Raw genomic sequence first — 18,479 nt, 5'->3', positions numbered from 1 at the left:
TTTTTTTTCTTTTTTTTTTTAAAAAACCAATTCACCTAAGAGGGGAGTGCCGCCATCAAAAAGGGGTATTAGGAGAGTGTTAGAGGGGAGTTGACGTGGTATTTTATGGTTGGTTATGTGTAAGAGGGGGGACTCACCTAAGAGGTGAGCACCCCTTACACCCTTATAACCACAACCCACTAGTTACTAGTTTGCACTCTTTTATTGACTTATAAATTTCAAAACACATAAACCCAAAAAACAAAACAAAAAAACAAATTCAACATTCGAAGTTTCCGCTGAGTTGAACCCGTCTTCCCCTTCCCATAACCATCTTAAATTATTCCGACGATCACTCCATACAAACCGGCAGGCAAACCATGAAGTGTTTCCATTTCAGCATCGGCCACAAAACACCCACCGACGAAGACGACAACAACAACAGAGCCCTTTCACTTTCACTTTCACGGTCATCCACCAGAGCCTCATCATGGGCCCGGTCTCTCAGCGTCGCATCAACCAGTTTCGACACAAGTCGCCGGTTAGATTTCGATTCCAGCAACAATTCCAGTGACGCTGTTGGGTTCTCTGAGCTTTTGTCTCAGCGTCGTGCGAATGATCTGAGAGTTTTCACGTTCAAAGAATTGAAGTTGGCGACTAAGAGTTTTAATCGGTCGCTTGTGATCGGTGAAGGTGGATTTGGGTGTGTTTATAGAGGTGTTGTTAAGGTCGCCGGTGACCGGAATTTGGATGTTGCTGTTAAGCAGTTGAGCCGGAATGGATTACAGGCATGGTTTTCTTTTTTAATATTTTAGGGTTTTTGTTTTTATCATAATTGCACCTTTAATTTGGAAGAATTATAAGTGAAAAAGATATTATAGATTTAACTTTTTTTTTCAGTTAAATGCCATTTTTAGTCTCTATGGTTTGGGTTATTTGGCCAGTTTAGTCTAAAGGTTTGAAACGTTGCTATATTAGTCAACTGGGTTAACTCCATCCCTTTATTTTGTTAACTAGAAGGGCATTTCGGTCATTTTATATGTAATTCTGTTAACTAGAAGGGCAATTCGACCATATAAAATGATCGAATGGTCGAATTGCCCTTCTAGTTAACATAAAAAATGGACGGAGTTAACCCAGTGGACTAAAATGGCAACGCTTAAAACTATTTGGACTAAAATGACAATGTTTCAAACATTTGAGCTAAATTGGCAAAATAGCTCAAACCACAGGAACTAAAATGGCATTTAACTTTTTTTATATATATAAAAATACCAGAAATACTATATACTCTTCAAGCATACATTTTAATTTTAATTTGGGAAATTAACAAAAATAGTCAAAGTTAGAGTAGAAATGTTCAAAGTTAGATATGGAAATTTAGCCCGTCTTGAAAGCGCGGTCTAACCCTTTGTGAGCGCTTTCCTAGCGGTCTCAACCGGCAGAGCTGATGTGGCGGTATTTGATTGAAAGGAATAAGGACCGACTACTTTGATAAAAGCTAAATTTCTTTTTCTATTTTTAAAGTTTTTTAGCTAATTCCGACTTTTTGGAACTTTTTTTAGTCAAAGTTGGCCAAAAGATTTCAAAAACAGATATCAAAATTTAGTCGTCCTAAAAGACCACCAGCGCTTTTCTAGACGTTTTAGCCAAACGTGTAGGCTAAATCCTTAGCAGTCTCAGTTGGTGGAGGTGCTGTGGGGGCTTTTGACGGATAGAAGTGAGGGCTGACTACTTTGGTGAATAACTAAAAGAGCTAAATTTCCATGTCTATTTTTGATTTTTTTAATCAGCTTTGACTATTTTGGTATTTTTTTTCGGTTTATGAATGAAAGCGGCAATTTTGTAAATAAATGAGTGTTGAGACTTCATAATATATATGGTGCCTAAAGTTGCCAAAACTTCTTGAACTTATCTTGAAAAGGAGTTAAAATTTACAAGTTTCATAGCATATTGTACACCCCTTGATGCAACTTTTGTTCTCATACAAACAATGTAGTGGTTGATGAGTGAACTAAACAATTAGGTCTAGGTAGCAATTGGTAAGATAGATTAACAAACTTTAAAGTGTCTTTTAGCTTTTTAATAAATATAAGTTTGTTTTGCATGGCAACATACTTTAGTGCCTATTGATACAATAATTGAGCATTTTCTCAAATGTAAACATCATGAACAACTTTAGGCTTGTAACTCACCATAATTTTGTTGGTTTTCATTTTGTTTTTGTATGAGAGGGAGAATTTTTACTTTTTGTTTGTTAAAAAGTGCTTAGAGATGCAATTAGTTGTTTTCAAAAAGTTGATTATTTATTTATGCCGGTAATCTTTTTTTTAACCTCATCGTCTCTGGCCTGTAAAACACGATAAGGCCTGTTTTGCCAGCCTTAATCCTACACACAATTGATAATATAATTATTAAAGATAATATAATGGTGTTACAAGCACAATTGATAGCTATGAAGATTTTTTAGCAACTTGTGGTTGATATAATATGAATAATATGTCATGTGGGGATGATACCTTAAGACTTTTCAGTGAATACATTGGGCCACTTTTTTGTTATCTTATGGATGTTGCTTGAAATTACATTTTCTAGTATTCAGGGGCATAAAGAGTGGATTAATGAAGTCAACATCTTGGGGGTAGTCAACCATCCAAATCTTGTAAAGTTAGTAGGATATTGTGCAGAAGATGATGAAAGAGGGATCCAACGGCTATTAGTGTATGAGCTTATGCGAAACAAAAGCTTAGAAGACCATTTATTGGGTCGGGTCGGTTCTACTCTTTCGTGGATGACCCGTTTACATATCGCTCAAGGTGCAGCCCGCGGGCTGGCTTATTTACATGAAGAGATGGATTTTCAGGTACACTTTTGTTAAGTGGATATTTATTAATTACTTCTTGTTGGATGGTTACTTGAGAAATTAGAAGATTTAATATATATATTTTTATTTATTTATTGCAGTTAATATTTCGTGACTTTAAAACTTCGAATATTCTTTTGGATGAAGAGTTTAATCCAAAACTCTCTGACTTTGGGCTCGCCAGACAGGGTCCAACTGCTGGACTGGGTCATGTTTCAACAGTTGTAAGCTTTTCTCTTTCCAATATTTTTATTACAAAAGTCAACACACTAGTTTTGATTTTTTTCTTTTAGAATAAATATATTAAGAATTTCAATGTGAACATAAAATTAGAACCCAATTAAAGGTGACAATTTTAACACATTTTTTATTGTCAGTTTTGGGTTTTTTAAAGTTTTTTTTTTCTACAAAGTTGGCTGAATACATCTACGGGTGCAAACGAGTCGAGGCGAGCCGAGACTGAGCTTGACTAGGCTCGAGCTCACGCTCGTTTAAATTATGGAAGCTCGAGCTCAGTTCGTTTATTATTTATCAATTAAATTTATATCAATTATAATTATAATTTTATACATAGTTTAGTAATTTTTTTATAATTTTATAGTAATTGTTATTTAAATATCTTAATTAAAAATTATATAAACAGTGGGCTCGATTAGGCTCGCGAGCTGACTCGAGCTCGATAAGCGAAGCTCGAGCTCGAGCTTGTTTACTTAACGCGCTTGTTTTTACACTCGGGCTCGATTATATCGAGCTGAGCTCAAGTAGCTCGGCTCTTTTCACCCTTAAATACATTTATACACAAGAAACTTGTTTTGACCCGTTACTCATTTTGTCACCTCAGTATTGTACCGTAATCATTTATCTATTGTTAAGATGTTTTGTAGTACTAATAACTAACACCACCATTTTCTGTTATATGATCTTTTAAGGTTGTTGGAACGATAGGTTACGCAGCACCCGAGTATATCCACACGGGTAGATTAACGTCAAAAAGCGACGTTTGGAGCTTCGGGGTGGTACTATATGAACTTATCACAGGCAGGCGAGCAGTTGAGCGAAACTTACCAAGAAACGAACAAAAACTAATAGAATGGGTGAAACCATACGTTTCAGATTCGAAAAAGTTCCATCTGTTAATGGACCCACGTCTCGAAGGAGAGTACTCGCTAAAATCAGCCCGAAAACTTTCCTCTTTAGCCAATAAATGTCTTACAAAGAACCCAAAAGCCCGGCCCAAAATGAGTGAAGTGGTTGAAACGCTTGGGAAAATCATCGATGATCTGTCACCGTCACAAGCTAAAAATGAGCCCGAACTTGTACCCGAGCCAGAGCCCGAACTCGAGCCCGAGCCCGAGCCCGAGCCCGAATTTGTTACGGAAGAAAACGCAGAGAATATCGTGTTAAGAAAACAAGAAGGAAATGGGAATAACTTGAAGAAAATTTTCGATTTTAAGGAACTGAGGAACCGATCGATTGGGAGATTTGATTGGAGACATTGGCGACCGGGAATGATTAAACACGGTTCATGAAGTTGAAGATCTTTTAAAGATTTGTAGATATAATTTTAAAAGATTTATCAACCATAAGAAAGATTGTCATGTGAATGGTTCAAATGTCTCATTTTGTTTATATCTTTCTGATACACATGCTTTATGCCTGGTAGCTGGGGTGTTCATGGTTCGGTTTTGACAAAAATAACAAACCAAACCGATTTCTGGGCCTGTTCTTACAATAAGTTATAACGGTTTGTTGTGCCGATTTTTTTTTCATAGTCAAATGGTAAAAGATAGTTCATTACTATTATAATACATATACATAATTATGCACTAAAAAGTTAAAAAAAAATGTAAATAATTAAGGTTGAACGACGTCTTAGTTTTTCACGGCTTGTACCAAGTTTCAAACCATACTGAATTGTTGAAGTGTCAAACTGTGAACCGAACCGTTTGGATCTCAAACCGGTTAATCAGTTTCTTCGGCTTTTATACACCCCTAGTTTTATGGCTACCTTACAGGGATGACTTTATAAGTTACTTGAATTTAGAAATAAGTTCAAATACAAATCGGGTCAAGTAGTTTGATGGTCTCTTCATCAACCTATTTAGATTTTAGCCCAGATAACTATACAATTATGGACCATCAACAAAATGGCCTGATTAGTCTTCTTATCTTGAGGTCACTTGCTACATAGAGAAGCTTGAGGTCTGGGATATGCAGCGGGCCCACTACCGGTGGAGGCAGCAAGGTTGCCGGTGCTGTGTTTCCCGGGCCGGGTTCCATGACTCGAGTGTCTTCTGGGCCGGGCTGCTTTTGGATCCTGAAGTCGTTCGAGTTCTTTGACCACTTCCGTCATAGTGGGCCTGAACCTGGGGTCGACTGATAAACATCGTAGTGATAAACTTGCAACACCGTGGGCTGCTTCCGGTGTGTACTGACCTTCAAGACGGTTATCTAAAACCCGAAAGATTTTACGTTTGTGGGCCAGGTAAGGTTTGGCCCACTCGACTAAACTGTATTTGCCTGGTGGTCTGGTTTTGTCTACTACTCTTTGGCCCGATAACATTTCAAGAAGAACTACCCCAAAACTATAGACGTCACTCTTAGATGTCAAATGACCTAAAATGAGACAAATGTCCGAAACACAAAAAAGAAAAAAAAAATCATTAGAACAAAAAAATGTGAGTTTTAACACGAACCCATTTGCACAATTTACGTACCGGTGGCTAGATACTCAGGAGCTGCGTATCCGTAGGTCCCCATGACCCTAGTCGAGACATGGCTCTTATCACCGGTGGGTCCATCCTTGGCTAGCCCAAAATCTGATAGCTTTGCGTTGTAGTTCTACATGTTCATACGTAAGGAACGATACATCATTTTTTTATTCAAATAATCACACTTTCAAAACACAAATCCAAACTCTCTTATAATAAATACATTCATTATTTATTTTTCAACAACAAAACGTACCGAATCAAGCAACACATTAGAAGTCTTGAAATCACGATAAATGACTTTTGTTTTCGCATTGTGAAGAAATGCAAGCCCTTTAGCGGCCCCGAGAGCGGCCTTCAGACGAAGACTCCATGATAGAGCTTGAAAGTAAGATCCTCCTATTGATCAATCATACAAAAAAAAAATGATTTTTTTTTGTTTTGTTTATATAAATTCAGAAATCTATACTATAAAACGAACTTACTCCTGAATAAATGATTTTCCAAGCTTCCACGAGGCATGAATTCATAGACCAAAAGCCTTTGTTCGTCCTCTAAACAATACCCAATCAATTGGACAAGATTTGGGTGTGAAAATTGCCCAAGATAATTCACTTCTGCCTATAAACAACAAACCAAACCGTTATTAAAATGACGAAAATGATTCATGATTATTAAACATATACATAGTTACATGTTCAAAAAAATAAATAAAAACATACAAAATAGTAAAAGGTTGAATGACCTGTTCCAAGTTTTAAACTCGACTTAACTGCTAAACCGTTAAATCATAAACTAAACTCTTAAACTGTGAACTGAACCCTTAAACTGTTAACTGTAAACCAACCCCCCTGAACCTCAAACCGGTCTACTTCCTTTGGTTTAGACGGTTTTAATGGTTTCTAAACACCCTAATATGATTTAGAAGGTTTATATGTTACAAATTTGTTTTTATCTATCACCCGTTTCTTTTATGTTAGATAACTAGGTTATAAACTCGTGTATATGGGTTAAATATAGAAAATATTAAATAGTTAGCAAAAACAAAATTAGGAATTATAAAGCAATATTTTGATGTATGATAGATATATTTACAAAAATACAAGATAGAAAACGAACATGTGAAATAAGATAAGTACATATATAAATTTTGGGTTCACATAATTGTGACCCATGTGACAACCATTTAGTTATTTATTAGGTAGATATAAATAGATAAATCAGAGATAAAACAAAGAGTAAACTTTCGTTTTGCTCCCTGTGGTTTGGTCACTTTAACGGTTTTGCTCCAAACCTTTAAAAATAGCCATTTTACTCCCTGATGTTTCGGTTTTTTTGCCAGTTTGCTCCCCGCCTCTACCTCAATCCAAATTGTTTGTTTTTCCATTTTGCTCCCCGCAGGGAGCAAACTGGCAACAAAACTAAAACATCAGGGAGTAAAATGGCTATTTTTAAAGGTTTGGGGTAAAACCGTTAAAGTGACCAAACCACAGGGAGCAAAACGGAAGTTTACTCTAAAACAAAAGTGAACCGATGACTACTTTATAAAAGTAGGATAAAAAGAGTCTCACCAGCCACTCCCTGTGACCTTGAAAACTTTCTTGATTAAGCTTTTTAACGGCAATAACAACACCTGTTCCGGGCTTAGCAGCAGCAAAAGAATGCTCATCAATCCAACCTTTGAAAACCGACCCGAACCCGCCTTCACCCAACACGCTATCGGGTCGAAAATTTCTTGTGGCCATTTTCAAATCCGAAAAGCTAAAACTTTTCAAATTCGATGACTGCAAAATCTCGCCTTCACTCCGAGGAGTTGGTGTCACACATGAAACCTTGCTACTATTTGAAGGGCTAAGATCTTCAACATCTGAATTTGACCCTGAAATCATACACAAAAACTATTCAATTCAAATTTATTCACAAAGTTATTTTAAAAATAGTGTATGTCATCACTACGCGTCCCTCATTTACCCACGGTTAATATGAAGGAGGTAAATCACGTATCCCAGAGTAAATCTGATGGTACCACGATTTGATCCTAGACATTCACAACATATTCCCACCTCCTTACCATTGAAACACTATCGCGCTACAAGTTATTTTAACCATACAAATTCCATCCAAAATCATTCATATAATTTGTTTAAAGATTCAATATATTTTTTTTTAATCAAACCTTTTATAAAATTCAGGGCCGGCTCTTGGGCCGGCCAATCTGTACCGTTTCAAAGGGCCCCAAAGGTTTTTATAAGCTTTTATATATACAGTAAATGGTATATTTAATATATGTATTCATTTATTATACATAAAAGTCTTGGTGGTGGAGTGGAAAAAAATCATCTCAACATAATGTTGAGGTCTCAAAGTCTTGGCTCTACCACAAGGTCTTATTTTTTTAATTCATTTCCTCTTACTATAATTTTGGGCCCAATTTTTTATTTAGCCCGATGCCTAAATTATTTTAAGAGTTCTTGAAAAGACGGCTCCGATCAAATTAATGCACCAAAACAACCGATTGCAACAAGTGTCAGGTTAGCAAGCAACAAGCTGCATAGCAACTCTCTTTTGATAGCAAAACTGATCAAAGAGGAATACAAGACTTCTTCACAAATTTCAGGGTCTAAAAAATAACAAATTGCTATAAATTTACCTCTATGAAATGGGCTCTTATCTTTGATTCCAGCACTAAAACAAACACCCATTGAGATTCTTGATTCTTGATAACTTCACTGTCCCAAAGTTGTTGAATTTGATGGTTCAAAGAAACAGAGGACTCACAGGATCTTCATGATTAAGCAAATTTAGTAATGAAAATGTTGAAATGAAATATACCCAGAAGGGATTTGTCACGATTTGGTTGAAAACCTTGAAGTCTGTGAGCAGAGAGAGGGTGGTTGATAAAAGTGGTGGTGGATGAAGGTTGGGGGGGAGATGTCATTAATGGGGGAAAGCCCTTTACATTGATGCAGATGGTTTCTTGTATATTAATTATTAATTATTAATAACAAAGTAAATCAAATGGGCAAGTTTTGGGTCCATGCAAAATCAGCAATTCAGGGATGATGATTCAATGTTGAAAGTGATTGCTAGTCAAATTGTATATTTTAAATTATAAATTTATTAATAAAAAATATATTTGTTTTTTTATCATTCCTCTCAAAGAAATTAAAAGGACATTGTGTAGAATAATTAATTCGAGAAAATATAATAGAATCAAAGTCTATTTGAGCCCTTAACTTGTTAAATATTGAATTTTTATTTTTATATTTAACAAAAAATGAAAATTTTACACTTAGATTTAGAGATTAATACATAAAAGGTAAGGTAGCTTTAGTATAATCAAGTTTTTAAACTTGTTATAGTACAAGAAAACTTTCCCGGTCTAATTTTTTTTATATTAAAGTTTAGAAACTTATTTGAAATAAATACACAAGTAAACAAGTTTAGAATAATAATTTGTTACTTTTTTAATTTGTTAAATTAATACGATAGAAAAAAGTTTTGTATAAAAACTGAATGTCACTTTATCAAATATTGTAAACACTTGTAAGGACTTTAATGTATCAAACCTAAGGTAGGGATCCTATACATTAATCCAAAAGTGTGAGAAGTGTATTATAACAATATATATAATACTATATAACACCACATAAACACCGTATAACACTATGTAACATCATATAACACCATATAACACTATATAACACTATACATCTATCATAGACATGCTATCAGACAAAATATAGTGTTATATTTGTTATATAGTATTACATAATGTTATATAGTGTTACATAGTGTTTATATGGTGTTATATAGTGTTATCATACACTTATCACACTTCTCACACTTCTGGATTAATGTACATGATCCTTTATCTCAAACCTAAATTGAGTGATTTTTTTTTTCATATTTTTTCACAAGGTTAGATAATTTGATGTAGGGAACAAAATTAGATTAAGTGTTTTAGTATTTTATTTAGTGGCAACCTAAATTTAGGGGCTGTTTGACAACATCTGAATGGTTAAGTGCTGAACCAGTAAGAGATCTGAATCATTAAGTGCTGAACCAGTAAGAGGAGGTCTGAACCATTAAGAGCCTGTATAATGCTTAACCATTTAGAGGCAAATGTCTGACTAATGCAGATTAGAGTTCTTAACCATTCAGACTCTGTATAATGCTTAACCATTTAGAGGCAAATGTCTGAACCATTCAGACATCTGCTCATGAAACAAACAGTCTGAGGGGCTGTTTGGTAGCCTCTTAATGACCATTCAGATGCTACCTCTTAATGGTTTAAAACCTCTGAATGAATAAGAGGTAACCTCAAGTCTGAATGGTTAAGAGGTAACCTCTGAATGGTAAATCATCACATGTCACATTCTTCTACCTTCTCATTGGTAAAATTCTTAATGGTTCCATTAAGAGGTAGTCTCTTAATGACCATTCAGAGGCTACCAAACAGCCCCTGAATCATTAAGTACTGAACCAGTAAGAGGCCTAAACCATTAATAATCCTATTAAAAGGTAAACAAATAGCCTTTGTACTATTTGTCCCTACCATCTGAGACGGGTATCATTAAAACATCTTGATACCAATATACATTGTTTCTATTTTTTTAGGGGAATTAGCCTGTAATAATCTCACTTAGACCTTATTGGCCATTAATAATCCCACCTCAGAATATTCCCTCACCAGCCCCACCTTTCACCTATTTTTCCTACAATGGTCCCCCGTTAAAAAAAATTAACGGAGTTAAGCTTTTTTCCAAATTACAAACAGATTTTTAAGGGTTTTTTATCAGAACGATGATACGAGTCCATTGATGTAAAACTTACTTTGAAATGATGCTCCAAGTGACTTGATTTTGGTTAATTGGAAATTTAAACACCTGAATTGAAGCTCCGTGTCATCGTTTGGAGCACCGTTTCGAGGCAAGTTTTACATCAATGGACTTGTATCGCCGTTCTAATCAAAAGTCCTAAAAAATCTGTTTGTAATTTGGAAAAAAGCTTAACTCCGTTAAGTTTTTTTAACGGGGGACCATTGTAGGAAAAAGAGGTGAAAGATGGGACTGGTGGGGGAATATTCTAAGATGGGATTATTAATAGCCAATAAGATCTATGTGGAATTATTACAGGCCAATTTCCCATTTTTTTAACATAAAACTTGTACTATTTGTCCCTACCATTTGTATATTGGTTTTTGTAGTATTTAGTTTACAAAAGTTAGAATTATCATGGCATGGAATAATTAATTAACCCCATATTTTAACATTTAGTATTTTAAATTATCTATAACAATTATTGTAGCTTTTGTATTTACATAACTCAGATTGATTTTCGTGTAATAAAATTCTTTTTATAGGCTAAAACATATTGGAATTTAGCAATTAAACAAATCCAATCAACATGCCAAGTGTTGTCATGGTTAATTTAGCTGGCTTTTTTGGCTGTTATAAACCATAATAATATTCTCATATTTTCCACATTGTATTTCACCAAAAGGTAGTCTCTAGAAAAAACCGTCCTTATACAAAGATTGTTTTCAAAAGAGAAGTGCATATTTAAAACCGAATATTAATGGACCCAAATTTGTTTGTCTTTCTAATCGATAAGATACAAATCGTTTGACAAGTGTGGATTACATTTACAATATCATAATATATAGAAAATCACCATTACTATTACTATAACAAGAATAGATCACAATTATAAGAGTCCCCAATGCATGTTTGTCTTTGTTTTTTTGCTGGAGACGGGCAAAGCCTAGGTAGAGATAGGTTTAGAATCAAATACAAAGGCTTCTAAAAATAAGAAGTCGTACAAAAGGTATCAAATGGATCGCGTCAATGTGTTTTTTTTTGCGACTCATTGTGTCTTTTTTTCCTCGACATTGTGTTATATTTTTGGCATTGTTTTATGTTTTGCTCGATATTGTGTAAGCTTATGTGATCCATTATGTTTTTGTGCACTTCTTATTTTTACAAGCCTTTATAGAATAACTTAACCCCGTTAAGATAATGTGGAGTCGTTTTTGAGAGCCTCCATCGAACAACAATATAGTCATGACAATGTTCCATCCAATACACTTTTTATAACTTCACATATCACATTTGATCCAGGCTAATTAACTTCTATAAATAATGTGGTACAACACCTTGACATAGTATTAGGAAGATAAGCTATCTCAAACAATTATTAATTAATTTACACAATAATTAATCAAACGATTATAAATAAGCGATCTCAAACAATAATTTAATCATGATGATTTAAAGCGACCCATTTTGACCCGAACCCGTTCTGACACGACCCGTTTTGACCTAAACCCATATCCTGACCCGAACCTCTTCTAACTTGGACCAAAATGACCCTTTTTAAAACAACCGTATTGACCCGGACCCGTATTAACCCGTTATTCAACCCGACCCGACCCACCCTTTTTTCCATGTATACACCGATCCCATTACGTGTGTCTTCTACAACTTCGATAATACATCATTGCACGAACAGATCTTCAATCATTTTGGTCAACTCGTGAATAATACATTATCTATCTTTATGTTAAGCATCGTGATAAAAACTTTGAACATCTCACTACTCCATTTAGCACCGATAAAACACAGGCTCTTCTCACATCCTTATATACTTATAAAAAATCATATTAGATGTTACAACTGATTGTTAAATATTACTTTGAGGTTTTCTTATAATTTGTATTCTGTTTAGATCTTACAATTTTCCCTAAAATGTTTTGTATGAACTTATTTTGCAGATGAACTACGGATGGCGATAAAAGAGGTCTTGTCTAACATTGACAAAGAAATACATCAATATGAAGAAGCATTAATTGCAATTACAATTGAAGAATCTTTACAACGGTAAAAACTGTGACCTACTATACAAGAAACTCAAGATTTGTAATCTGTTGATGGGTCGGTTCCGGTTTCGCGGGAACACTTTGTCTAAAAGTTTCGTTTTTTAATAAATAAATAGTGCTAATGGAAAAGGAAAACCTGGTTTCTTTAATCTATCCAATTTTGTATTGATACATGCAGAAGAAGGAAATTGATTTAAAAGACAGGATGGAGAAAAAAGAGATTGCAAGCTGGGCACCGAGCGGTTGATCTCTCCTACTTCAAGACTTTGTGCAAGATATGTCTATACTTGAAACTCAAGAAGGCGGGTCTCTCTCTATCTCTCCAAGTCTCTCCATGTATACACGTATAGTTTTTTGTATACCTATATGCATATATACGCCAAATAATAGTATTTTGTAATGAATTAATTGTGTATATTGTTGTATAAAATGCTTAAACATTATGAATGTTATATAAAGGTTGAAACAAATTGAAGGTGTTTTCTATGCTTTTTAGTATGCCCTGAGAGTTTGGTTTGGGAAACATGGGTTGATGATATGAGAAAGGTTGGAGTTAAAATGGCTTTGTTTGTCAATTTCACTGACTTTGCCTGAACCCATCCATCTTTAGAGGTGTAATGTAATAGTTTACAAGCTTTCCCGTTATTATCAAATCCTTAGTCATGGGGCGGCAATTTCTAACACTTTTGTTTAGAATACAAACTATAAAATACTTATATTATTATACCATTATTATGCCCGTCTACTAGATGGGTATAGAACTAATTTAGTTTGGAGTGAATGGTGTAAGTATCCATTGTATATGTTGTAGTTGTTGGCAGTGGCGGACCCAGAAATTTTTTGTTGGGGGTGCGGATGAGGTGTTCAATCATATTTTCAAGGGGTGCGGTCGGGTTTTTGCCTAAAATATACACTAAATTTTTTTTTTCAAGGGTTGCAGCCGCCCACCCTGGCCAAAGGCTAGGTCCGCCCATGGTTGTTGGGTTCAGTCCTGTGTTTTTTGGCCAGGCCGACTATTCTTTTATAAAATTTACCTTTCAAAAAAAACTTCAAAAACTTTATTCATCAACAATGTAACATGAATTAAATTCTCAAATTTGGCAAGTGGTGCAACCTAGGTATCACGAGTCTATTTGTCGGTATGGTGACCATTGATTGACCAATAAGAGTAGATAAGGATGAGTGAAACACTATTTGTCGGTATGGTGACCACTGATTGAGTGAAACACAAACCACACCCGTCAACCCCTCTATTTTTTTAGATAGTTGCTATGAATATTGATTTTATAAGGTTATGATTATTATAAAAAGAGTGTGTTTTGTAAGAAGTGTAGGAAAGAATCTACATCATTTGATCTATAATTTAAGGGTGTAGGGAGTGGTTAGATACTTGAGAGTGGCAAACTAAAAAATTAATTAATGAGAGTATGTCATGTCAAAGTGGTAAAGTATGCTCAAAAGTGTTGGCAATGGTTAGACACTTGGTGAAGTGGTAAACTATTTTTTTTTAAAAAGGAAAAAAGTTTGATTGGTTGAGATGACATGGACCCCACCACACACCCCCACTCTCTCCCCTTTCCTCCTTCTCCCCGCATCGGTGTTCCCTCACCGATTTTTCTCCCCAGATCGGTAAAACCAATTCGGTAAACATGTGGGCATTGGTTAGACATCGGTGCCGATGCCTTTTGCCGACACCACTCCGAATCCATTGGGATAAAACTTAGTCAAGGGAAAAAGAGTGCAACTTGTATAATGCTCCCCCTCATTTTTACATGTATCCTATAAGTGACTCACGTCCGGCTTCTTTGAAAGTTGCTCAAAACTTCGTAATCCATTGATGTCTTGGTATGTTGCTTGATCCATTAATGTCAAATCCTTCAATGAGCATTGATGTATGATCTTCATGTGAAATTTTAATTGCCTTCACTTGTAAGTAGATAACATAAGATCCATAAATATGTTTTGTTACATTCCTTGCACTTACATACTAACCAAACTTGTTAATGGGTTAGTAAAATATGAATCCATATCTTTTGTACCTTAAGGGTATAAAAATATATGTTTTACCCGTTACATTATCTCCTCGCTATACACAAGTTACATCTTGTCAACGAATTTCATGACATGTGTCCGTGTATACATACTAGCAAAATATACAATGTGTATTTAACTATGGTACTTCTGGACCAATGATCTTTGCTTCTTTGATAGGAGATGATAAGAGTCGTTTTCTATACCAACTACTTGGACATCATAAAATGTACGTATACCATAAGCTTTGTGCGTATGAAAATGTCCACCATCTTCTAGATGTATCATGATTGATGGATAATAATAATAATAATAATAATAATAATAATAATAATAATAATAATAATAATAATAATAATAATAATAATAATACAAATGCTTGTTCTAAATATCAAGCCACATATTTGCAATACCATCTTTAATTTGCAAATTGTTCCTTTAATAATTGAGCTCAATTTTATCTTTTCAGGAGATTCAATGATATCATCAACATATATTAGAATACTCATAAACCTCATATTGTTCTTTTAATGAAAACAAATGGATTCACTACAATTTATGTATTTCTCTCTTTACTGAGCTCATTTGTAAGTCGATTATACCACATTTGAATCGACCATTTTAGTCCATACTATCTTTTTTAACTTTATAAATATACATTCTTGTACTCCTTTCCACTTTGACCAACAATATATGTGCATACACTCTTTAGGAGTGTTGACACACAAACTTCCTCATTGATTTTATATTATATGCAAGGATGTCTTAAACACTTGCTTCATTAGTAAAATCCATATTGTACCATGTTTGTACACTGTGTACATTGCCATAATAACCAGGTACATATTTTCTATGTATGTTTATTGGAGTATTGGTTCACAATAATTACATCCATAAGGTGTTTCGGTTAACCTCTTAAGCACTCAAATGCTTTAGGATACTCATGGGGAGTTCCAGTTATATTCAATTCAATAACATATACAACATGTATACATATTCAGATCCGAATTTATTTAATTCATAATATTCTCGAGAACTTATTTTATATGACTTAGTATCAAATGATACATAACTTTCATAAGACGCATGTCAATTCTCTTTTATAGATTACCAGACTAATAAGATATTGGAAAGTCAAAACATCCACCACGGGAGAATATGTCTCCTCATAATTAGTCATAAGTCTTTGCAAAAATTCTTGTGCCACCAATTTTGACATATATCACTTAATTTGATTTTCACATGATTCGCGTAAAAGACACATTTGTATCCAACATATTTTACAACTTCAGTTGTATGGACTGTTGGTCCAGAAACTTTCCATTTTATTAGAGAACTAAACTCTGCCTTATTTGCGTCTTTCTATTTTGGCCAATGATTTCTTAATATTCTTTCATAGGCATATCTTAAATCTTGAGCCTCATCGTTTAATCATTTTAAGCGTTACATTATATACAAAAGTATAATGACGTCGATTTTTTATTCGATTCCATACATATCTTAGACATGATACAACTTATTGAGATCTCTTTATTTTCAGGTACCTGAGGTTCTTCTTGAACCATCATGTCTAATGTCTCTGCAGGAGATCCTATTACTATAACCTCGACTTAACCATCTTAATTACTTGCTCCAATTTTCGAGGAATTGTATTATTGGAATCGACTAGTCTACCACGCTTCAGGTGTGCATTAGACTCATTACAAAATATGTGGTTATCCTCTTGGGACACAAATATAACTGGAGCATGAGCAGTTGATTATGTGACTTACTTAGTCACTCTATTTAGGTCAGTGAACTTGTCTGGTAATTTGTTCTTTAATATTGGTAAATGAATTATACTTTAAACTTCTAGTTCATAGTTTATAGTCTGAGGATCAAGATGATATTATAATTCATTTCACTTTTCACTTTCCAACTGCTTGTTATCTCCCCCTAATTTTGGGAACATTCATTCACTAAAGTGAAAACCAATGAGCCATAAATAAATTTCTCACTAATGGCTTTAAGTATTCAATCATAGACGATTATTTATACCCAACATATTCTCAAACTTTTTAGAAGTCCCATCTTTGTGCGGTGTGGTGGATGAGTTTCAATATATGTCGCACAACCAAAATCTTTGATGAGACATCTTTGGTTCCTGACCAAAAACCAACTGTATGGGGAGAATTATAACTTATTGGCTTGATGTGAATTGATGGTACTATATATAAAATTACATGTACCTAAATGAACTTTTGCTCCTCTCATGATCATTGGCTCTGTAACCAATAGTAATCTGGATTAATATGTTTGCTATCACATTAGCTAAGCCACAATAACACAAGCTTCAAGTTGTGGATTTGATAACCATTTAGACGATGCATCGATTTCAGAATACTAAATGGTATCATGTCGGGATACACATCTTCCCTTATTATTTCCAATATATTTAGGGATCTAAACCATACTTTAGTTGGTGTATCAATAACTTCCCTTGAGAGCAAATATTGCATGTGTAAGTACCATGAAGAATCTTCTAGTTCTTTTGTATTTTTCACATCATCTAGACTCGGACAGCGGAAGCAAAAGATGAGAATCACATTACAAACAGAATATAAAGTAATATCAAGGTATTACAACGGACTGTAAAGGATCCACAGGCGGATCAAAATAAAAAGGGAAATTGTTCAACAGACTTTAACATCTAGAGCTTGCGAAACTTGATTAATGATGCCAGGAGTAGCCAGCCTATTTCATCTAGTACCTGCACTTAGCCTTTTTGGAAAATATGTCAGTTTGCACTGGTAAATACAACTTAACTGACTCATTTTGAAAAAAGTTTGAAAATTTATTTGAATGCACTTAGGCAAAAATATCTTTTATAACTTGGGACAATTATTAAAAATAATCTTTTATACAGTTTTACTTATTTGTCGTCCGTCAGGGCCGGTTGGTAGAGCCGGTCAAGATTAACTGACACGCCACAGGTATAATGCCCACAAGGTTGATTCCTTTAAGTGGATTACCAGTTTTTACATAATGCAACTGTCAGGTGTACGCCTACACCCCGTGCTTAGGTCGTGGCCATTTCTTTGAATGATGCCAAGGATATCCGGGACATGGTCATTTAACCCCCAAAGGCCATACACCAAATAATACAGATTAAACGAGATATGTAAATGCATTAATCACATTCCGATTCAAATGACTACATACCCGACCAAGCGGTATTATTATAATACCGTATCCCAAGCCCGTATAGGGAAAATAAGTTAAGAGTATTTACCTGAGCAATGTATAAATCAAAAACAGCAAGTGCGCGTAGCTTTTACCGGGCTCCTAATCTGGAACGAAGGTTTTTAATAACCTATTAGAATCCTAACGGGTCTTTAATTAAGCCTAAACTTAGACCGGTTAGTTTTAAAAGAGGATACGGTCCGAAACGCATGATTAAGCGAGGACCGGATTAGAATGTGGTTTAGACCCGACAAGCCTGGATACTTGTTTAATATGAGTAAACTAAACACATTCTAGATTTTGAGATGAAAATGATATGGTTTTACCCGTTTCGGCTATTATATGCAAACTAGTTACATAAGCCGATCCGAATGCGAAAAGTGCGTAACGGGTAACCAAATGAGTCATATACAGGTTTCCTAAGTTAATATGCCTTAAATATGTTGTACATCAGTAAGATATCTTCTATTATGCCCAAAACGGATTTAAACTCAAATTACGCCTCGTAGGGGTATTTTGGTCATTTTAAAGGTTATAAAAGAGTTTAAATATTAATCTGAGTTACAGGTCTGATATAATCAGTAAAAATATTTATTTTTATATGTTATAACATTAGGATATCATATATATGTGAAATTTATCATTTATAACCATACTATGCACCGAAGGGGTATTTTGGTAATTTTACTTAAGCCTAAAAGGTCAAAACTGGAAATCTGAGTTTAAACTTTTGCTTACTGTTAGAATATAAAAATTTACTGAAAATATTAGTAGGTATCAAGTCTTATATATT

At 34.5% G+C, this 18,479-nt stretch overlaps 2 protein-coding genes across 2 annotated transcripts; one reads left to right on the top strand and one right to left on the bottom strand.

Annotated features, from left to right (window-relative positions):
* The first annotated feature begins 215 nt into the window (after window positions 1-215).
* Window positions 216-4,563, top strand: LOC110867542 (serine/threonine-protein kinase PCRK1). Its single transcript, XM_022116513.2, has 4 exons — window positions 216-767; window positions 2,582-2,842; window positions 2,944-3,066; window positions 3,772-4,563. Exons 1-4 carry the CDS (start codon window positions 360-362, stop codon window positions 4,369-4,371), a joined length of 1,392 nt encoding a protein of 463 aa, XP_021972205.1. The 5' UTR covers window positions 216-359; the 3' UTR covers window positions 4,372-4,563.
* Window positions 4,564-4,860: 297 nt separating this feature from the next.
* Window positions 4,861-8,531, bottom strand: LOC110867548 (probable serine/threonine-protein kinase PBL10). Its single transcript, XM_022116524.2, has 6 exons — window positions 8,204-8,531; window positions 7,125-7,432; window positions 6,039-6,174; window positions 5,810-5,952; window positions 5,560-5,683; window positions 4,861-5,458 (listed from the first exon to the last, which is right to left on the bottom strand). Exons 1-6 carry the CDS (start codon window positions 8,253-8,255, stop codon window positions 5,019-5,021), a joined length of 1,203 nt encoding a protein of 400 aa, XP_021972216.1. The 5' UTR covers window positions 8,256-8,531; the 3' UTR covers window positions 4,861-5,018.
* Window positions 8,532-18,479: the final 9,948 nt, after the last annotated feature.

This window comes from Helianthus annuus, chromosome 1 (genome assembly GCF_002127325.2).
Source record: "Helianthus annuus cultivar XRQ/B chromosome 1, HanXRQr2.0-SUNRISE, whole genome shotgun sequence".
Taxonomy (NCBI): domain Eukaryota; kingdom Viridiplantae; phylum Streptophyta; class Magnoliopsida; order Asterales; family Asteraceae; genus Helianthus; species Helianthus annuus.
The sequence above is the reverse complement of the archived record's forward strand: the minus strand, read 5'-3'. Positions and strand labels throughout refer to the sequence as shown.

Excerpts from the sequence above, each read along its gene's own strand:
- LOC110867542 (XM_022116513.2), top strand. The coding sequence starts at position 360 with ATGAAGTGTTTCCATTTCAGCATCGGCCACAAAACACCCACCGACGAA. Across the intron at positions 768-2,581 it reads TGAGCCGGAATGGATTACAG|GGGCATAAAGAGTGGATTAA; the intron begins GCATGGTTTTCT and ends TCTAGTATTCAG. Across the intron at positions 2,843-2,943 it reads ATGAAGAGATGGATTTTCAG|TTAATATTTCGTGACTTTAA; the intron begins GTACACTTTTGT and ends TATTTATTGCAG.
- LOC110867548 (XM_022116524.2), bottom strand. The coding sequence starts at position 8,255 with ATGGGTGTTTGTTTTAGTGCTGGAATCAAAGATAAGAGCCCATTTCAT. Across the intron at positions 6,175-7,124 it reads AAGGTCACAGGGAGTGGCTG|GCAGAAGTGAATTATCTTGG; the intron begins GTGAGACTCTTT and ends TGTTGTTTATAG. Across the intron at positions 5,684-5,809 it reads CTAATGTGTTGCTTGATTCG|AACTACAACGCAAAGCTATC; the intron begins GTACGTTTTGTT and ends ATGAACATGTAG.